The sequence below is a fragment of the Chaetodon auriga genome, chromosome 22 (genome assembly GCF_051107435.1).
Source record: "Chaetodon auriga isolate fChaAug3 chromosome 22, fChaAug3.hap1, whole genome shotgun sequence".
Lineage (NCBI taxonomy): Eukaryota > Metazoa > Chordata > Actinopteri > Chaetodontiformes > Chaetodontidae > Chaetodon > Chaetodon auriga.
In genome coordinates this window covers 14,537,345-14,557,963 of record NC_135095.1, presented here as the reverse complement: position 1 = coordinate 14,557,963, position 20,619 = coordinate 14,537,345, and the positions used below count along the sequence as shown (strand labels likewise).

General features: G+C 41.4%; 2 protein-coding genes across 3 annotated transcripts; both read left to right on the top strand.

The window, feature by feature from the left end:
• The first annotated feature begins 1,899 nt into the window (after positions 1–1,899).
• Positions 1,900–14,578, top strand: LOC143315143 (G1/S-specific cyclin-D2-like). Its single transcript, XM_076722638.1, has 5 exons — positions 1,900–2,323; positions 3,222–3,437; positions 6,045–6,204; positions 8,870–9,018; positions 11,523–14,578. Exons 1-5 carry the CDS (start codon positions 2,129–2,131, stop codon positions 11,685–11,687), a joined length of 885 nt encoding a protein of 294 aa, XP_076578753.1. The 5' UTR covers positions 1,900–2,128; the 3' UTR covers positions 11,688–14,578.
• A 552-nt stretch (positions 14,579–15,130) lies between these two features.
• On the top strand, positions 15,131–20,526 carry tigarb (TP53 induced glycolysis regulatory phosphatase b). Of its 2 annotated transcripts, XR_013075869.1 has the most exons (7): positions 15,133–15,215; positions 15,522–15,559; positions 15,729–15,850; positions 17,074–17,151; positions 17,256–17,366; positions 18,256–19,278; positions 19,311–20,526. XR_013075869.1 is itself a non-coding variant. In XM_076722706.1 (6 exons), exons 1-6 carry the CDS (start codon positions 15,184–15,186, stop codon positions 18,679–18,681), a joined length of 807 nt encoding a protein of 268 aa, XP_076578821.1. In that variant the 5' UTR covers positions 15,131–15,183; the 3' UTR covers positions 18,682–20,526. The 2 variants fall into 2 exon arrangements, 1 of the variants encoding a protein (XP_076578821.1); XM_076722706.1 differs by having other exon boundaries at positions 15,131–15,215; positions 18,256–20,526.
• Positions 20,527–20,619: the final 93 nt, after the last annotated feature.

Below are 20,619 nucleotides of genomic sequence, written 5' to 3'. Positions count from 1 at the left end.
TGTGTTTAGAGTTATTTTTCCCACTCAAAGTGTTCACAATGACATATGGTTGATGAGACAAACGTTATCTTCTTGTCCTTCACTGCACAATGAGCCACAGTTAGCCTGTTAGCTGTTTGAGGAAGAGTATTAATAAGAGGTTGTGCCTTTGATTCATTGCATGCGCCTCACATACTGTACATACTGTATGTCCAGCCATCTGGGTTGCAGATATACAGACCTAATGGCAGACAGTGCAAAGTGCTGATTTGTACCATGAACTGCATATAATAATGTAAACTGTCTGTGATTTGTACACTAGTGATGTGGCATTTCTCCAGTTTTCAATACAGCAGTGTTCCTGTTGATATGCACTCTTATGCTGCCTTCAGCCAAGCAATTATCAAAAGTTTTTCTTTTTTCTTTCATTTTTTACACAATAACCTAAACATAAGTTTTGCCATTTATATTGCATGACTTACTGTTTATGGTGGTTTGGATATGGTGCTGATCTACTGTGCTAAACATCTAATGATAGGTAGATCTTTTAAGAGGTTATGGCAAACAAAAGATGATGAGTTTTATGTGCAACTAGAGCTGTAGGGAGGCCCCATATGATATTACATCTATTTTATTGTCAAGTTATTGGATTTGGGGGCTTCAGGGGGCCCAGCAGATGACAAGACAACTGTATTATTAGCCAAGTGTAGATACAGATGGATATTTCATGTGTGGTAACTAGTTTCAGTACATAATTGTCATTTAATTTTTTCACCTCTCACCTATGTTAAGCAAGCTTTTTCAGAATTCTGCCTTTCTTCTTCATTGTTTCAACATCATTTTAGTTAGAGCACAATTATTTTTTATAGGATTTCTGTTTTATGTGTTTCATTTTTCTGTTCCTTAAATAGAGTTTAAAAAAATGTAAATAAAAACAAACAATAAATACTTAGAAAGTAAATAAAACTAACTGAATCAGTTTAAGAATTTTTAAAATGTTGTTGTAATGTTAATTTATTCAGAAACAGAATCAGCTTTGTTGGCCAAGTACGCGTACACATGTACAAGGAATTTGATTCTGGGTTTTTGTTGATCTCAAAGTTTCACATAGTTCCAAGAATAATTTACAGGAACATGAAAATAGACATTCTGTATGTAAAACAAAAACAAAGATAGACAAAACACGAACATTTAACTATGAAAGTGGGTGAAAAAAAAATGCATGCATATATAGATATATACATAAAATGTGTTCATACGCAAGTTAAGTACTTCTGTAAACTGCAAACAAATTTAAGTTCAAAGGAATCAATATTGAGTTGATAATGTGAAAGATCATTTTATACACATGAAGAAGTGTGATTATATACAGTGCGGCAGACTATACATGTACTGTATATACAGTATATATGCATGCTTAGATTTACATTTAGCAGTGATGATGATGGCTGTAAAACACACACTTTATAATTTAAAGGCAAAGTGGATGTTTTAGTTTTTGCTAGATGTTTTAATCTTTTATATTTCAAGTATGATGATAATGCTGCTGCTGATTATTATTATTATCCTACAAATCCCGCACATACTAGCTGTGTCCTTTGATTTCAAGAACAAGCAAGTGCCCAAAAAAGCTCATATATGTAATTACTACGTCCGTTGTTGTTATTATCCTATATTCCATGCAGAGGCATGTTAAAGCACCATAAAAGTAGATTGTAGTCTAAACCAGTTGTGAAGCATATGGGACCTACGTCATGGTCGGCGTGTCTGCCTCTTTCAAAGTATTGTTAAGAAAGTAGAGCAAATAAAAGCTGAGGACCAAGACCGGAAGCCAAGCAAACAGTTCCTAGAAGAGCAGTAGACAGAGAAGAATGGTTTGCGTTACAGCGGCTTTTATTCTGAAAGTTGGAGCCGGATGTTGTCCTCCGCGCTGCGTCCGCTTTGACGCGGAGCAGGGAGCGTAGAGGAAGAAGCGAAGTGACTGAGAGGCAGCACGACTGGAGCAAACCCAGCAGTCTCAGCCTCATGCTTCATCCTGGGCTCCTCTCCTCCTCCTGTCCGCTGTCGACAATATTGTGACAATATTTATTTTTTATCCCTACTATTTAGCCAAAAAAAAAGGAGAGGAGGGGGAGAAGGAGGCCGAGTCATGGAGCTTTATTGCCTGGAGTCGGACATAGCCGTGAGAGCCCAGCCTGACCCAAACATCCTCTATGATGACAGAGTATTGCAAAGTTTATTAACAATTGAGGACAGGTTTTTACCTCAAAGCTCATATTTCCAGCGGGTCCAGAAGGATATTCAACCTTATATGAGACGAATGGTTGCAGGTTGGATGCACGAGGTTTGTGGGCATTTTATCTATTGATTGGCAGCTTTAGCTAATGAGAGTTTTTTTTTTTTGCATGTGTACGCAGACGTTTAAGCTAATTCTGGCTGTTAAACTGAGTATTTTAGTACACAGAGAGTTGTCATGGATGTTGACCTAGTTGACAATTGAATGAGAATGACTCACCAAAGGCGTGGGAGAGTCGGAAATTCCACCACGGAGAAAATTCAGCTTCAAAGAAATAGCCTAGCTTGATATTTACATTGGTTAATAGCCGCAAAGTTGGTCCTTTTTGCTAACTAGCTAGCTCATGCGACAGAGGGGAAGTTAATCTTAATTTACATGATCGAAAAGCCGACATTTCCCCTTCGTGCTAATTATTATTAATTTTCTAAAGTGACTCAGGCTCGTCGCCTTTGGTCGGACAACGTGCTTGCAAAACCACTTTCATTTTTGAGGCTAAAAAACGCTTCGTGCTAGCCGGATATTCTGCTTTGTAACTGTCGGGAAGTGTTTTAACACAACTTATGAACATTGTGCACACGTTTTAAAGCTCTTAAGTGATAGATTTTATTTTTTAAATATTTTTTAAGACGGCCAGCCCCAACAAGGAAGAGGAGCTAAATGGCGACGGGCTTTGCCGAACGACTTCCGATTGAACAAAATTGTTTCTGCTTTGACTTTGCAGCCTCTAACTCAGAAAAGAGATGTGAAAATGAGCAATTTAAGCTTTAACTCAAAGACAAATACCAGTGTGGGAAAATCAGAGCAAAGCCACCCACATGGCCTGCTGCCCCTCTGCTCCAAAGCACACATAGATAATCTAGTTTCTATTTAGATTTCCCCCTTTTACATAAGTATTCACGTGTTTACCTAATGTGTGTTTTTCTGTTACATTTCTGTCTCATTTTAGGTGTGTGAAGAGGAAAACAGTAATGAAGACGTCTTCCCTTTAGCCATTAATTATTTGGACAGATTTTTAGCTGTGATGGCCACGAGAAAGAGTTATCTGCAGCTTCTGGGAGCTGTGTGCATTTTCCTGGCCTCCAAGTTAAAGGACTGCAGGCCGCTATCAGCAGAAAAGCTTTGCATGTACACAGACAACTCCATCACACCGCGGGAACTGCTGGTAAGAACTGAAGTTTCCAAAGCCCCATTCATTCACGAGAGCCCCAAAATGCAGTGTCACATTCTGGGATGATTTTATAATGCTAATAGCTATATTGGTTTCACAGGAAGTATCCCATTTTCCTTATAAGCGAGCTGTGCACAATGCAGCCACATCCTTTCTCTGGATCCATGTGGACTGAGGAGGCGTGTGATGCCATCTAGTGCCAGTTATGCAGCATAGAATTTGGATATCATGCAGTCCATGAGGTTGTTCTTTATTTCATCTAGAGCTAGAGGGGTTTACACTAAAACAAATACTCTTTAATCTCACCTCCCCACATATGAACAAGTTTTAAACAAGAGGAGTATTTCTCTTCATGGCACTGACAAGAATACTTTTAGTTCTGTCTTGCTAACGTGCGGCTTATTGAACAAACTTTCTAACCGTTGAAGTAATCAGCAAAGTAGCCACCATATTAGGGCTGCAACTAACGATAACTTTCATTTTTGGTCGTTTTCTCAATCATTTTTTAAATAAAATGTCGGGAAATTGTGAAAATCGCCATCTTCAAATTGCTTGTTTCGTCCGAGCATTCACTCCAAAAACCAAATATTAAGTTGACAAAACAGCCTCCACTCAAGGTCCAAATAAAAGCTCGTTCTGGACCTTTTTACCATATCACACAGTCCTCATCAGCACGCTAAGGTTGCTAAGTTGCAACGGATCTGTAGATGTTCAGAGTTTCCATGATTCGGAGGTATCCAGATTTCTGAAACAAAGAAAAAAAAAGATTGATCGATTAGTTGATCTACAGAAAATTAATAGTTTCAGTCCTTTTAAGGGCTTGGTTGAGATACTAATCTTAAAATGCGTCTTAAATGAAAGCAGCAAATCCGCTAATCCAAAAATGCCTTAAACTCAATTTTCAGTCGATCGACTGATCCATATATCAGCTAATTGTTTCAGTTGTAAACCATTTTACAGCCTGAGGTCAGACCTGCTTCTTACTCCAAACAAACAGCTCCACATGCTCTCTATACATCCTCCTGTGTTGCCTGCAGCTGTTGAGGGAAATGACATTCGTCCCATTTGATGCTCCATATTGTCGTGAGACTCCAGATTCCTGGATATCCTGACAGGATGCACAGAAAAGGCAGCAAGAGCCAAAGAAAGATGCTGCAGCTCTTCCTTGTAATGAACGCTGCTGCTGCCTCAGCTGGAAGGGAGACGTTGGACAGGGTGGAGGGGGCGGTTGTGTCGGGGAAGCTGTCCAGGAAGTGAGCGCACCGAAAGCAAACCTCCGCCCTGCTCATCTCACAGTCAACAATCTCCACACGGACTAAAATAGGTTAAACAAAAGGGTGTGTGGCAGGTTATATACAGGAAACACATGTAAATGTCAATGATGGCTGACGTGGTGGCTTGAGGGGGGGCTGTCCCTGCTGGCGTTGGGGTTTCAGTGTTTACTACGTTTGCTTTTTCTGTGACATTTCTCCTTATCGCAAATGAGAGGCTGAATTCAGCATTTATTTTATCAGGGTTTCTCTAACACTGGCCCGTAAGCGTCCTGCATGTGGCAGACATCTTGGTTTTGGTTTCTCCTGCAATGAGGTGGCAGCAGATGACTGGATGGGCGACAGAGCTGAGAGATGTCAGGAAACGCTGCAGCTGCCCCTTCATCAGGGTTTGTGATCATGTACCCCGATTTGAAAGTAGTGCGGTGTGTTTCCAGATCTCTCGTGTTCAGTGGTAGAGGTCTGAAGAAAATCTCATTAGTAAATTGGCACGGCACGACTTGTGGAAAGTTGAGGACCTGAAAATGGTGTCACTGGTTATGTTGTTGCATCGGTACGAATGAGTTTTCCATGGAGGGTTTTTTGTTGGTTCTGATAATGACAGTGATATCTTCTTCTGTCTCTGTGCGTTTCAAACCGGCTGTTATGCTCAAACTTCTTCTGGCCTGTGTGATTTTGACTTGTCATGTCAGGATAACATTCTCATTTTTACAAATTAAAACGCAAACATGAGCACGTTTTCAGGTGCAGATACGTCTTTTAATTCCATTTTTTTCCACTTAAATTGCATCCTCGCTTTTTCCTATTTTTACTCAACATACTGGAAAACATTAAAACACCAGTGACTTGGTGAATTGTTAAGATTGACTCAACACACAGGAAATTAAATCATGAAAGGCGTGCACCTCTCTGGCTGGTACAAAAGCTGACTGTATGAAGAGTCAGCTCTGTGCTGCTGCCTGTGCAGTGCAAACTCATTGTAGCTGTTTGAGGCTTGTGACAGGAAGGAAGGAAGGAGCTAGCTGTCTCATTGGCAGGGCCTCTAAGCAGGGCAAAGCTTGTCACATGCTGGCGATATGAATACAAAGGATGCGAGGAATGAGAAAGGCATGCAGATAATAAGATACAGCGAGGAGAGATAAAGTGAAGAAATGCTACTCTTCTTACAGAGCCATTTCCTCTGGGAAAAGGGACGGACTGTGATCTTTTTCACGGTCAATGGAGGCATGGCAGCACGCCATTTAACCCTCTGACTAAGTAGATTTTGCCAAGAAACTGAATTTGAACTGTCTGACACCTTTTTTTTTATCACTGTTTCTCTGTCTTATAGGACTGGGAACTGGTCGTGCTGGGCAAGTTGAAGTGGAACATGGCCTCCGTCATCCCCAATGATTTTATAGAGCACATCATACGCAGGCTGCCCCTTCCCAAAGACAAGCTGGCGATGGTCCGCAAACACACGCAGACATTCATTGCCCTCTGTGCCACAGGTAACGCAGCTGCATATCATCCCATGTGCCTCTTTCTTACTCGTCTGCTCCCTCGCACGCTCACTTTGCTGCCCTGTTATTCCCACATCCACCAGAATATTCCCACACACACAAACATTCTCCCATCGTGAGTCATCTGTGACCTCTTTCTTCTCTCCACATGCTCTGCTGGCTGCCTTATCCACTTTCTAGTTTCTCTCCGGCCTGTAGTAGGGGCTTTTCTTCACAGCTGCTAAAAGCCGCTTAAAATGGTCATTTCCAAATGCCTCTGCTAAGTTCCGGGGAAAACGCCTATCAGTGCTGTGTTTACATAAGCCAGGTACACGGATAATGATAGTGATTGTACTCCGGCGTTCACACACTCACTGCTGTGCGACTCTGGTGCAGCTGAACTGCTCGCCCTGTATTGTTTGTTGACAGGGAAGCTTCCAGGTTTAAAAAGTAAGGGCAGTGATCCAGTGATCTTCCTTCCTCCTCCCATCCCCGGCCTCATGTCCAAAATAAACTGGAGGCTCTGGAGAAGCACAAACTCAGATGTCCCCTTAGGCCTCTCCCTAGGTGAATTTTCATGGCATTCCTCTGCCTATACGAGGAATCCCTCTAATATTTTCATATCCTGGACAGAAACACCGCTGCAGGATCACCTAATACACGTAATATACGGCACTCCTCTGTCACAAGACTGCCTTTCATCTGCTCCCTCCTTTCAACTAATTCAATGATGGAAATAAACAGTGGTGGAATGTGAGTAAGTACATATACTCGAGTACTTAAGTAGAAATTTGAAATACTTTATACTTCTAGTCCACTACATTTCATAGTCAGATATTGTACTTTTTACTCTGTTATCTAATAGCTTTAGTCACTTCTCAGATTAGTGAAAACCACATATCTCCAAATTTGGTGATTTTTCTGATAAACTAAAAAATAAACTGTTTCTTTGTGAGTTGAGGAAATTCTCCTCCTTCTTCAGCTGAATAAACTCTTGGATCAGCTGGAAAATGCATCGTCACAAAGCTGAAAACAGGCTGTTTTTCTGAGCTCATGAAACTTTTCGGAGATACGTGGTTCTCACAGGACGATCAATGCATTGCTGTCGATTAAAGAAGCCAATGGTATTAAATTAGTTAAAATGAGCTCAACCTGCAACACACGCATTGATGCAGCAGTAATATTAATCCAAATGCATCAAATATAATAATAAAACACAGACAGGGACCATTTTACTGCACTGTGGGTACTTTTACTTCAGTAAGGTTTTGAATGCAGGACTTTTACTCATAGTGGAGTATTTCCGCATTGTGGTATTAGTACTTTTACTTAAGTAAAATATCTGAATATTTCTTCCACCACTGGAAATAATACAAAGGAGGTCACTTTAGTGCAATAAAATTCCTCCCAAACACCAGTGTGGTCAGATCTGGCCAATAAGCACTTGTTTACTAGAGCTGGTTATTGGAACCATAGGCTCCTTCAATGAGCTTCATGCCCCGTTTAGCACAGTTTTAGTGTCACACTTTTTTTTATATTTGGGTGTGTTTCAGTGGTCGCCTCTGCTATTCATAAGCAGCTGGTTATATCCAAGCACAAAGCAGCCGCAGTGGGAGAAAAAAAGAGGCCTGCTGTGGTTATGCAGTAATGTAAATGTTTGGAGTTTTATATGGAGTTGAGATGTTATTCTTATGATGGAGGAGCTCCTCCTATGGACAGCTGGCCCCTGGGGGAGAAGATGGGCGTAGCGAAGCAGGCTGCTCTCCAGGGTTTAATCAAAGCTATCAGGCCACCATGGCTGCTTTGCCCTGGGCTCGGGCTCTGCGCTGGGTTGGACTACCAATTGTGTGTGCCAAGTGTCTGCCTTTTTGAGATTAGTGTTGGTCATGCCCATGTGCTCAGACCAGAAGAGGCCTGTGTATTGTTATAGTGGAAAAGCCTCCAGGCCCTGTATTCACAGAACATCCACTAAAAGTTTGTCCTTTGGGTGAGTCAGCTGCTGCAGGTAATGTGCCTCGTGTGTCAGCGTTTTGGACAAAGAGAATGAACTTGATGCTTGTGGTACGTCGATTGGACGCCACCAACTCACTCGTAGCGAGGAACTTTTAGCAGCATTAAGGAAGACTCGTAGTGGTCAGATAAGACACTTTGTGATCGCTGCTGGGTTTTCCATAAAATGAAAAGAAGTGTTGAGGCGGAAGCTGAAGGAAGGTTTTCGTTGACGACCACATCGTGAACTGTTCAAAAGCAGCTCCGGCTCAGTTCTCGCGGAGGTGTCGTCTCCATGGCTGCCTCCTCTTCCGCCTCCAGGCCTGGTGTCGCTTAAGCCTTAAGACTTGGATATGTCCCGGGGGGAGCTGTTCCTGCTGGAACTCATTGCACAGCGAGTAGGAGGATTCCTACTCTGCTTTTCTAATCAGAACTGAAGTTTCTGTGAAGGAAACCACACAGGTTACACCGTGCAGCCGTCTGTTGAAATTCAGACTGTGGGAAAGTCAGATTCAGCTGTGGAGCTTGCATGTTGGGGATGATTCAGAGGTTTGCACCTCTTATGCATCTCTTACTTCCTCTGGGCTGTTTCAAAGTGTTGCAGCGCTGAATGTGATTTCTGCCTGCCTCTGTGGCCTAAAGCTGCTTCCTGACTGATTGCACATTGATACTCTTTCCTCACCAGATGACAGTCTTGCCATGAACCCTCCTTCCATGATCGCCACTGGCAGCATGGGAGCTGCTGTCTGTGGCCTGCAGCTGGACCACGCTGACCAGAGGCTGAGTCGAGACCACCTGACAGACCTGCTGGCCAAGATCACCAACACAGAGGTGGTGAGTACAACCGTGAGGGAAGTTTAGACCTGCCAGAAGTAATTGCTCAATAGTTTTAGTGCTACACAACAATGCATTGTTAATAATAATCATTGCAACATCTCACGACAGCAGCATAAAAGGCCCTTTAGTAAACAACAGTGATGACTTCAGTAGTGGCAGATTGAAGCTATTTACTTTTCATGGAGAGCGAGAGAGAGGGAGAGCGAGCTTTTGGCTCTTGGCTGTGGAGCCAGACTGCTTCTATAAAGAGCAGCGGCAGAGGGAATGTCTTCTTAAAACTCAGAGCCCACATTCTTGTGGCAGGACACATGCAATTTCTTTGCATGGCTCCCACTTTAGCTGTGTGCCCCTCCTGGTGGAGGAATATGTTAGTAATGAAGTCGAGGAGCGTCTTTTCCAGAGCAAAGGCCAATGAAGAAAGAGGAAGTAAGCCAAGCCGTCTGCAAACCTGCAGACCAACACTTTAGAACGAATTTATAAACATGTGAAAACCCGCTGGCTTTAATGTATTAGTTGAATTACAGCTTCAGTGGGAGTGAATGAGGTCTATAAGTACTTCAGCATCAGGCTTGAAGGCATTACTACATGTAACTCATAAAATGTTAACGTCATAAATAGCTTATGTATATTTGATCTAAATGCAGTACGTAGGTGCTGTGTTGTAAATACAATGGGAGTAAATGGGCCTTTATACAGTGGACTTACACCCCTTAATGTACTGTATATGAGTAATAAGTAATAACCTCTACATGCCAACGTAAGGGGCTTCTGTACACGTAATCGATCTGCAATAATTAGTATTTTGAAATTTTAATGGAGTTATGAATACAGTGGAAGTGAATGGGCCTCCACAGACTTAAATGCATTATATAAGTCATAAAAATACACGCAGTCATGATGAGCTTTTGTGCAGTTTATCAGTGTACAACAATAAGCGCTTTGAAATTCAAATGGACTTTGTGCTGTGTACAGCCAGCGTGCTACAACTGCAGTGGAAGTGAACGGGCCTCCGTAGACTTTAATGTATTATATAACCTTATAACAATTCATCATCTATAAATCTAATCAAAAGTGGGTGAAACAGGACATTTTGTACTGTGTAATGTAGCTGAGACATAAATCCATTTGAATTAAATATTACTAAGTCACAGTTTGATAGATAATAAAAGTCACAGCAGACATAAACAAAGAATTATGTAGAATCTGACATCAATCACTCCCGTGTGTGCTTTCATTATCACAATGAGTCATTGTTACACAGAGGACCAGTTCAGACGCCTAGAAATCCAGAAAGACCACAGCCAATGGGCCACAGGAATAACACGGTTGCCTCTTTAGCTTGTGGTTACGTTGCTGTGGAAACGAGGGCCCCGCAACCCCGCCGTCACAACAGGCCCTCCGACTGCAGCCCATCAGGTTCCAATTATCCGTACATTTCAAAGGAATGTTGGCCTCTTTGCGAGCCTCGGTTCACTCTTTTAAGAGTCCTACAGCCGGCTCAGTGAGGCAGACCTCCCACATTTTCCACACAGACCTGCAGAGGGACGGAGACCAAGAGAGAGGATCCCCTTTCACAAGAAGAGTTGTCCAAAAACATCCGGTCCCACTGTCCTATTTTCTGTTTTACACCCAAACTCAGAGGGTCAGGGTGCAGTAGGTCAAAGCTATTTCCTCTAGACCTCCACATGGAACTGACCGTGCTGTAAACCCAAGGGGGGGTGGAGGGGGTAGAGGAGGAGGAGGAGGAGGGGAGTCCGGAGTTTCTTTTAGGAGCCTTGTCCCGACACATTCCCCCTGTATTCATACCTCAGACATGCGCAGGTCTCGTGTCAGAGAGGGTTCCTGTGCCCACCGTGGAGCTCGCTGCACCGTGTTGTTGGTGTTTCACTGTGCTGGTACCCATTGTTCTGGCCATGATGCAGACAGGACCACCTACCTCAAGACACATAATTCCCCGCTGGTATGCCATGCATGTGACCGAAGCTGTTAAACCACTTGCACATCAGATGTGGCAGCTATGCCAGATATTTGCACGCTGGTGTCTGCATACAGGTGCACAGACGAAACCCTCGGGTGTCACTCTGATTGGCAAATACGCTCACTTGGTGTGAGTCATCGTAACAAAGCTTTATTTGTGTATCGTGGAGCAACAAACTGAGAACCGGTTGAAAGCACTGATGTCTCATTTCTATCTGTCGATCATAAGAAAATGTTTTAACGACAAAAACGATCATGTATTTTTGGTTCTTGGCACCTTTATGTTTTGTTAATTGACAGAAAAGTCAGATTTGTAGCTGAGTTTGTACTGAAAAAAAGATACCATGCATGTTGAGTAAAAATAAAAGCACGGAAAGTCTGCAAGTATTAACCAAACTGAACGTGGGCTCCAGAGCGTAGCTCGGTTGTAAATGGGTAGCCTGTCGTCAAAGCATTTAAATACTAACAAAGGTGTAACTGAAGCGTGCGTATGTCTTATGACGTCTGACTCTTTTTTGTTCCAGGATTGTTTGAGGGCGTGCCAGGAGCAAATAGAGCGTGTGCTGGCCACCAGCCTGCAGCAGGGCCAGCAGTACCGGCAGGAGACTGGGGTCAGAGCAGGCAACAAGGCGAGGGAGCAGCAAGACCAGTCCAGCACCCCCACGGATGTACGGGACGTCAACTTATGAACTCCCACCACCACCCGGCTCACACACATCACTCATGGCTGTCTACCAATGAACTAACGGGAGCGAGGGGGGCGTGAGCTGGCACCGTCAACGCCAAGCTGCCACATGAGTGATGGATCTATGAACTGTTAGAAAATAAGAAATTTCTAGTTTTTCTCTTTTTTTTTTTGCCCCATTCATTCCCAGTTGGGTGTTCTTTCACCTTTTGTACGGGCCACATGTAATCAACCAAGCTATTTAAAAACAGTAAATTCTTGAAAACTTGATAGTGCCTTAGGTTTCCCAGAATGGAAACCTGAATATATTTTCATACTTGAAAGAAAAAAAACAGCATAATTATATGAAATATACATGTTTCTTTTGATACAACCTAGCAAAAATAGATATGATGAATAATGTATATTTAGCTAGCATTTAGTTATGTTACTCTTTTATCATCTTTAACGAGCAGTTATCAATTCACAGTTTTATTGGGGTTTCCTCACCTGTGATTCATACTCATTTGTGCAGGCAAATTCCTATAGTAGTGATTGAAATGCTGATAACACAGTACATGGCATTTAAACCCAGCTGATATCCAGCCAGAGGAGCACTACTGTAGCTAGCTGCTCCCTCTCTCTATCTATCATACTGTGCACCTGTAGCACAGCTTAGTATTTATGCTGAAAAGTGCTGGCCAGGAGTGGGCTGGGCCTGCTCTCAGAGGAAGGACATGAGGGGCGTTGAGGTCTGGAGCAGTGGCTACTGTTAAGGTTAACACAGAGGACAAGGTCAGTTGTTAAGGTCTTGATTTCACTGCTAAATCCACAGATCAGCACAGTGTGTTAATAGGACGATATGTACATGCATTAGGCTATAATTCAGCGAGGCTACATTATTATTATTGTTCTGTTCTGGTATAGCTCTTACATGTTAGAGAGCAATTATAAGCCTGATTTAAAAAAGTTGGGACGCTGTAAAACATAGATAAAACCAGATTAGCAAGTTATAACATTGTTTTATTTAGGTTTTTACACGGCGCGCCCGCTTTTTCAGAGTCGGCTTTAGAGAGTGTTTAGTAGCTGCAGGTAGTACTGATGTCGTGTTACCAGAGGAAAAGGAGTTTTGGCAAGTTTTTACCGGGTTTGAGAGGAAACGGACGCAGGTTGAGGGGATTCTTGACAGGTTTTTTTGGGAAAGAGACGCATGTGGAAAATGGGGGAATGCTGAAAGACTGGATTTATGAATGATAGCGAAACAGCGAGGAGGTCAACTTTAAGCTATATGATGTTTCTGCACAGGAGGAGGAGGGGGAAGAGGAGGAGGAACCCCCAGTGACGTCCGGTGGGGTCGGTGTGGTTGTTCTGCAGATTCTCCTGTTATCAGTTTTACCATTAAGTTTGAAAGTGGGCGACAATATTGATGCACTTTTTAAAAACACACTCCTTAAGAATGGTAAGGGGATGGTGGTTGAGGAGAGTTCAGTGGGTTGTTAGGGTCTTTTTTTTTTTCCATATTTCTTTTAAGTTATTTGATTTTTTTTTTTTCTGGGCTGGATTCCCACGGGGTAACGCATGTTGTCTTGAAAGCTACGCCCCGACAGGTGACTAGACGCAGGATAATCGGTGTTATAGTGTAATAGTATCTAAACTAAGGAAAGCCAAGTCACTTGTAGACTTAGATTTTTTTTTTTTTGTTTTTGATTCAGTGCGACTATTTAACCTTACTTGAATTTTTGTTTATTCATAGCCAAAACCTTCCAATAGTTCTTTCAAAAAGTTACACAAATACTGTGTCCTAAATATACGTGTTTTGCTCTTTTTTTATGTAAACTGCTCTCTGAAGTTTTAAAAGTCTTTTGTGAGTTTTCTCCATAATAGACATGGGTAGGTCGGGGTTTACATGGCGGGAAAGTCTGACTGTATATAAGCAATCTACATGAGCAGAAATGCTAGAAATCCTCATTACATTTTAGAACAGAAATGTAGTTTCTAAATTGTATTCATGCATGTTCTGTTGTGCAAAAAAGCCAAATGTTTTTTCCAAAAAAAAAAAAGTGCTTTAAACAGAAAAAAAATGTTTATGCTTTCAAAGGTTTTGTGTATAATTTGAAAGATAATTCCAAAGTGAGAAAATTAGATTATACACATCATTCTCTTGCTGCTATGAAGCTTTTCTTTTCTAGTCTTACACAAAGATGCCTTATTGTGATTCACTTGTGTGCTGCTATATTATGAAATGTTGTGTATGTAACAAGTCTTTGCTTCTTTGTCGTTCGTGTACTGGAGGGAACGTAACAGTTTGGTGCGGGACTGGAAGTACTTGTGTTTGTTGATCTTTTTGAATAGCATGTTTTATTCTTTTATTGTTTCATTTGTATCTTTATATTCTATCATATTCTTGCTGCTTCTTTGTAATGTTTGTGTTCCTCAGGTTAATTTGGATGGATAGAGCGAGAGCCCATCTCGCATTACCTCATCAAACTTCACATCACGCTTTCACTCTGAATTTGTTGGACGGGTTTCACTTTTTTTTCTGTCTGGATGAGAGGAAGGACGATGCCTCTTCTCTTTAAATCAAGAAATGTCTTCCACTGAGCAGTTGTAAGTGCCTATACTTTAAAATAGGTTATTCATATATCTAAGAAAAAACAGCCTTTGCTGTATGTTATACATGTGCGGAAAAGACAAAAAAATGTTATTTTTCCTACTTGGCGTGTTTCGATCAGTTCATTGGAATAAAGTGGAATATTGTGTATTTTTGAGGTACCCATTTAGTCAAAGTTTAAACCATGACAATGTTTTTTTCAGTTTTCAGTGTGGTTGTTATTCCAAACTCCTCTCCCACTATCCCCATGTGCAACCACACAATGTACCTCAACAATTTCTCCTCAATAAATTGGCTAAACCATGTGACTGGTTAATTTGTCTTCGTCTGCTGCAGAAGCAATAATTGGGCTGTGTCTTTTGTGAGATCGTTGTGCCTTTGTGGTGCCTTGAGATGGTGACTAAAAGCATGGACAAGTGGTTCAAGAAGCGGTACAACTTTAAAAATTATATATATAAAATACGAAATATATACTCTTATTTCTCCACATAAACATACAGGTATATAATATCTACAGGTGCTTAAGATTGCAGATCAGACATAATCTTAAGCGTATGTGTGCAGTAATAACCAACCAACAAATAAATCACTCTATTTGGCCCCATCATATAAATACAATAGTTAAACATTTTTTAAGAAGTTAAACTATTATTGCATTAAAATAAAATAATGTACAAAATGCAGTATAAACAATGAACAAATGTAGCGTAAAATGGGAGGAAAACTTATTTCTCACTTAATAATCTGCATAAATGGGTGCAAGATTTCCAACATAAAATTTGAACGCTGTTTCTTTAAGATATTTCCCTCACGCAGCTCTGCGTTGAGATTCGTTTTGCGTCATGACGCACAGGGTTACGTCACATAATTGCAGCTCAACCGGGAAGCAGCACGAGAGCGGCCGCTGAAAATGTTTACATTTAGTTTAACGCTCGTACGACAGTAAGTGAGTCTTTTCAGGCTTAATTTGCCTTTATTTTCTCATAGGACTTGAACATGAATGAATTGATAATGTGACCATTTTCTACAGAAACAGCGTGCCCTGTCAGTTTGTAATGAACTATGGCGGCGGGAACGTGTAGCTGTACGGTTTGAGTTAACAGTAAGACTTAAGAGTAACTTAGCTTTACTTAACGTGTGCTTTGTGTTTCGTGCTTCTTAGCTAGCTGCTTACTTTAAGATAGAATTGCTAGCTTGTTGTCACCGGTGGTTAAGCTAATTCAGTGACACTGCTGTATTTTCTCACAGTGGGGAGACACAGTACAACAGGGAAAAGCTGCTGCAAGGTACGTTGTTAAAGCCTACCTGACATAACCTGATCCAGAATCAACATGCGGGCGTTGCAGAGTTAAAATATACAATATTCTTACATGTAACAGAAAACTGCCACTGTAGTCGACTTGACTAACAGTAATTTGAACAGGTACAGAGACTGATAAGATTGTGTCTTTGTAGGACAAGGTGTGGACACGGTCCTATCAGAAACAGGTTTACAGCAGGGTGAGGCGGCAGGACGATATCTCAGAGACATCCCATTCAATAACGTGTTTGTCAGTAACCTACAGCGAGCCTTACAGGTGAGACAGACCCTTTCATTTTTTTAATTGGTAACATAGTTGGTTTGCTGGGGAAAACTGTGACTGTGACAGAAGTGGTCCACCATGTGGACCCCACACGCAGGTGGGGTGCCAGTAACAGAAGAATCACTGCCCTGCTGCACCAGATGTGTATTAATCCAGTATTCAGAGACAGACAATGCTGATTTTGGTCTTTCCATGGAATTTGTTAGTAAACTAATAGTTTTTTGGGTTTTTTTTCCCCACACGACCATTGTCCAACAGCCCTACAACAGTGACCTTTACAGTAAAGTGATTCCAGACCTGGCAAACGTCCTCCAGCCAGACCTCAGACATTGTCCCTTTAATTGTCAACATCTTAACTAACTCTTGTGTGATCATTTTCCTCCAGACCCCTCTGTCATTATGTATGTAAAACAGTATGTTGGGGCTACAATGATCGCAGCCCATGCACTGGACAACTTTTGTCTATGTTAACCTGGCTTAAGCAGGTAGTGTTCAACACAAAGATGCAGAACAAGGTCTGTGATTGGACCCGAGCGGGGACACTTACTGTACGCTGTCCAGCGGTGTCACAGTTGGAACTTCAGACCTGTATTTGTCTATTTAAACACACACAAACACACACATATATATATACATATATACACATATACATACATACACACACACACACACACACACACACACACATATATATACATACATATATATATATGTATGTATACATATACATATACACACACACACACACACACACACACACACACACACACACACACATATATATATATATATATATGTATATATATGTATATGTATATATACGTATATGTATATATACATATATATGTGTGTGTGTGTGTGTGTGTGTATGTGTATATGTATATGTATATGTGTGTGTGTATGTGTGTGTATATATGGAAATCTGATGAGCCATGTGTATGTGTAGCTTATTTATTTTCCATCAGGAAAAATAATTCTGTCAAAGCAGTAAAATGTCACTGTTGTTTTCCCTGGTTGTGAAGGAAAAGGGGAAAAACAGGATGCAATGCGAAAGACTTCCAGATCTGAAATAGTTGTGTGAACATTCACGTCTCTGTGGTCTTTGACTCACTGATGCTGACAATGTATGAATGAGTTTTTTGGTGGACCATTGCAGATTCTTTTGGCACTTGCAAATGTTTTGAATCAGTAATTTCCACATACATTTCCTCTGTCAGACAGCTGAAATAATTCAGAGGAACAACACTCACTGTTCTGGCACGGAGATGGTTTTGGAGCCATTACTCAGAGAAAGAGTAAGAGCTGTCCTTTTTATACGACTTTCAGATATTAAAGCTGTAAGTGTACGGCAGTTGTTTCTTTCCTGAACTCTAAATTGTGGTCGTGTTGTTAAATGCAGGGTTTTGGCATTGCTGAAGGACGTCCTAAAGAGGATCTGAAGAACATGGCCAAAGCGGCTGGCCAGTCGTGTCGTGACTTCACCCCTCCAGGAGGAGAGACATTAGACCAGGTGACTCAGACACACTCATCATTCATCATTTGGACACTGGTTGTACAACAGTGTTAAAAAAACTTGATAACAGCCACTTTGAAACTCAAGGTCAACAGAGCTTTGCCTGTGCAACAGCGCCGTTTAGTGTCCATTTTGCATATTGCATTTAAATCTAGTTTCTGATCAGGGAACAGTTGCAAAAGTCAATGTGGTTGACTTTTTACATTGTTTATAAAGGGTAATGTGGAAAAACTGAAGCGAATTCACGCAAATGAGTAGATCTGGGTACTTGCATGTTGTCATTGTTCATTGACAGCAATGTGTATCTCACATACATCAACTGTTGATGAAATAAGACAAGCATTGATTAAGCTTTGTGACCATGTTTAGTTGATTCATTTGGTTTTTAGTGTATTTGAACCATTTCAAATCAACATGGTTATCACTGGCCAACCTGTGCTGTGAATATTGCCATTATGTTCTTGCTTAAAATGTTGCTTCTTCCATAAAATGCCAGAAAACAGTGAAAGATGCGGTTCAAAACCCAAAGAGTTTCTGTTTACAATGATAGAAATCAGAAAAAAACAGCAAAAACTCACATTCAAGAGGCTGCAAATAGAAAAATTTTAGGCAGTTTTGCTTTAAAATGACAACACACATTCAATCAGTTGCTGATTCATTTCTGTTGATCAAGTAAACGACGAATCAACTCATCAGTTCAGCTCCATTCTGTATAAACAGTGTAAGGACAACAGAATTTAAAGCAAACCATAGCTGACAGATGACAAAAAGAGTTTTAACTCTCACTCGCTGCCTGTCAGTCAAATCTCGATCTCAAGCCTGCTGGTGTTTACAATCTTTTCGGTTTGAATCCTCACCTCTTAGCTCTGGTTCACCTTGCTTCCAGGTGAGGCTGCGATTCAAAAAATTCCTCAAAGTCCTTTTCAAGCGAATGTTGGATGAGCACGGTTGGTCAAGTCCAGATGCCTCTACAGGAGCTGGAGACTCTGTGAATGGTCCTGCAGCTGCTGCCTCAGATGCCCCTCTGGGGGGTTCGGCCGATGACGGTCTCCAGGGCGTGTCGGTCCACGTTTTGGCCGTGAGCCATGGCGCTTACATAAATGTAGCTGTCAAGCACCTTATAGAGGACTTGAAGTGCTCTCTGCCCGCCGGGGTGAAGACATCCCACCTGTTCGCACCCTGTCCAAACACGGGCATCGGCCGCTTCATTCTCACTCTGAGCCAGTCCGAGTCCGGCCCCGTCCTCTCGGCCGCTCGCTGCATCTTTACCAACAGGAAGGATCACCTGGAAAACCTCACAGCTGCTGAGTAGAGCAGAGGGAAGGAAATGGAAGAGACGTGTCACTGTACTGTATGTACACAGTCTCCTGACAGCTACAATCATTAACACTGAAGGGAAATAAGAGGCAAAGCCCTCAGAGTTACTACAGGTACCTGAATGCAACAATGCAAATGTGTGTTTTCTCAATAATCAAGAGTGTTTTACTGTGGATCAGAAATCAAAATAACTGTGTAATACTGTTGAACAATCTCATCCTCCTCCTGACTGTGGGCCAGTGATTTTTCTGTAATGTTTTTAATTTAATTTTATCGCGTTACACCAAAGTCAGAACTATTTAAGCGTTCAACTATTTATTGAAAACTATCATTAGGTGTGGCATTTTCAAGTTGAGGTGTCTCCTGTGTTGCTGCTCATTTTACTTGTGCAATACAACATGACAACACTGAATCTTTGCTGAGTTTTGTACAAATGTATATATAGATGAGAGAAAATAATGCAGGTTGCACATGTCACAAAATGCAGTGAAACTACATTTAAGACATCCCTCAGTAGTTTTCAACACAAGTGTGTTTCTTTCTGTTTTCAGAGTCACTTTTAATCTCCACTGACACAGTGTGAACTATTTATGTTAAAACTCCAATGGAAAACCTACACAGAAGAATAAAATCACATTTTTACTGTGACGACATATAACAGGAAACAATGGTGGGAGACCTTTCTTCTGCTTGTTGTGCTGGGGGAGAGAGATCAGGTGTTTCTGTCATCACTAAGAATTGCATACTTTGTCAGTTAATTGCTACTTCTTGATATGCACAAGTGGAGTATTTTAGTGTCTTGACTCATGCAGTATAACATGACAGCAGTGACATTTTGTTGGGTGCTATTTTTAGTGTCATGTTTTAACCTCAACTGCGTGACAAAAATGGTTCTGCCGGCCATAATTCAAAGGAGCCTTGCACAAACCTTCAATCAGTAGGTCACAATATCAATATCAAACACTCATTTCATGTACTGTAAGTCATAAGGTGGCTGCCACAAGTCAGTTTCTTCTGTCCGGCACCTGAGGATGTGCACTCGCCTACTAAATTGTAAGGTAGTAATTGGGTGACATCAACACTGTACGCTAATATTTAATAGCTTCAACATTCTGCTTTTTATTTACATTTTATCGTTTGTATTATCACTGAGAACAATGTTAGAGTTAACACCTGACCTTCAAGCAAAAGTTCGACATTTTTGGAAATGGTGCTAAGACTGACAACACTCCTTGCTGAAGGCTACAGTCAGCAGGCGTTTATCTTATCTTAGGTGATATTAGCTTAGCCTAGTTTACCTTAGCTTAGCACAGAGACAGGAAATGGGAAGAAACGGCTTTGTAAATGTCGCTAAATCCGCCTACCACCTCCTCTAAATCGCACTAATTAACACGGTATATGTTGTTTTTTTTTAATGTGAAGGCGAACGAAGTATAAAAACGACCTTTCGCCGTTTTACAGATATTCGTCTATCTGACTATTTCTTGGCAGGGAGCAGTAAACTTCCTGGAATCTCTGCTGGTTGCTTGGCAAATGCAGCTGCGGAAGCGTATTTCCCAGCGTGTGGCACTATTCCATTCACGTGTCAAAGGTTAATGGCGAGTCATTGACCAATATCACTGTTAGCTGAGGCAAATCTGGCTCTAAGTGTATTTTTAGAGCTCATGTACCTGTGTGCTAATTAAGCGGAAGAGTTTAGAAAGTGCGGCTAATGAGCGGAACTGCTTCGTAACTGGGTCAGTGTTTAAACTTAGCATATAAAATGACTTCCTGTCAGACACAGGTTAGAACAGCAACGCTTAAAAATCCACAGTTAGAAAGGTTTACATAAATAAAAACACACAGCGCTGAACATGTTTGCTTTATTAGTTTATTCTGTCCCAGATTCAAGCAACAGTCCATCTACAGCCCCAACTCATACATTCAAACACAA

What these genes read in the sequence shown, in the direction of transcription:
- LOC143315143 (XM_076722638.1), top strand. Translation starts at nt 2,129, where the DNA reads ATGGAGCTTTATTGCCTGGAGTCGGACATAGCCGTGAGAGCCCAGCCT. An exon ending in TTGCAGGTTGGATGCACGAG is followed by an intron (nt 2,324 to 3,221) that starts GTTTGTGGGCAT and finishes GTCTCATTTTAG; the next exon opens with GTGTGTGAAGAGGAAAACAG. An exon ending in AGATCACCAACACAGAGGTG is followed by an intron (nt 9,019 to 11,522) that starts GTGAGTACAACC and finishes TTTTTGTTCCAG; the next exon opens with GATTGTTTGAGGGCGTGCCA.
- tigarb (XM_076722706.1), top strand. Translation starts at nt 15,184, where the DNA reads ATGTTTACATTTAGTTTAACGCTCGTACGACA. An exon ending in AGCCATTACTCAGAGAAAGA is followed by an intron (nt 17,152 to 17,255) that starts GTAAGAGCTGTC and finishes TGTTAAATGCAG; the next exon opens with GGTTTTGGCATTGCTGAAGG. An exon ending in GAGGAGAGACATTAGACCAG is followed by an intron (nt 17,367 to 18,255) that starts GTGACTCAGACA and finishes CCTTGCTTCCAG; the next exon opens with GTGAGGCTGCGATTCAAAAA.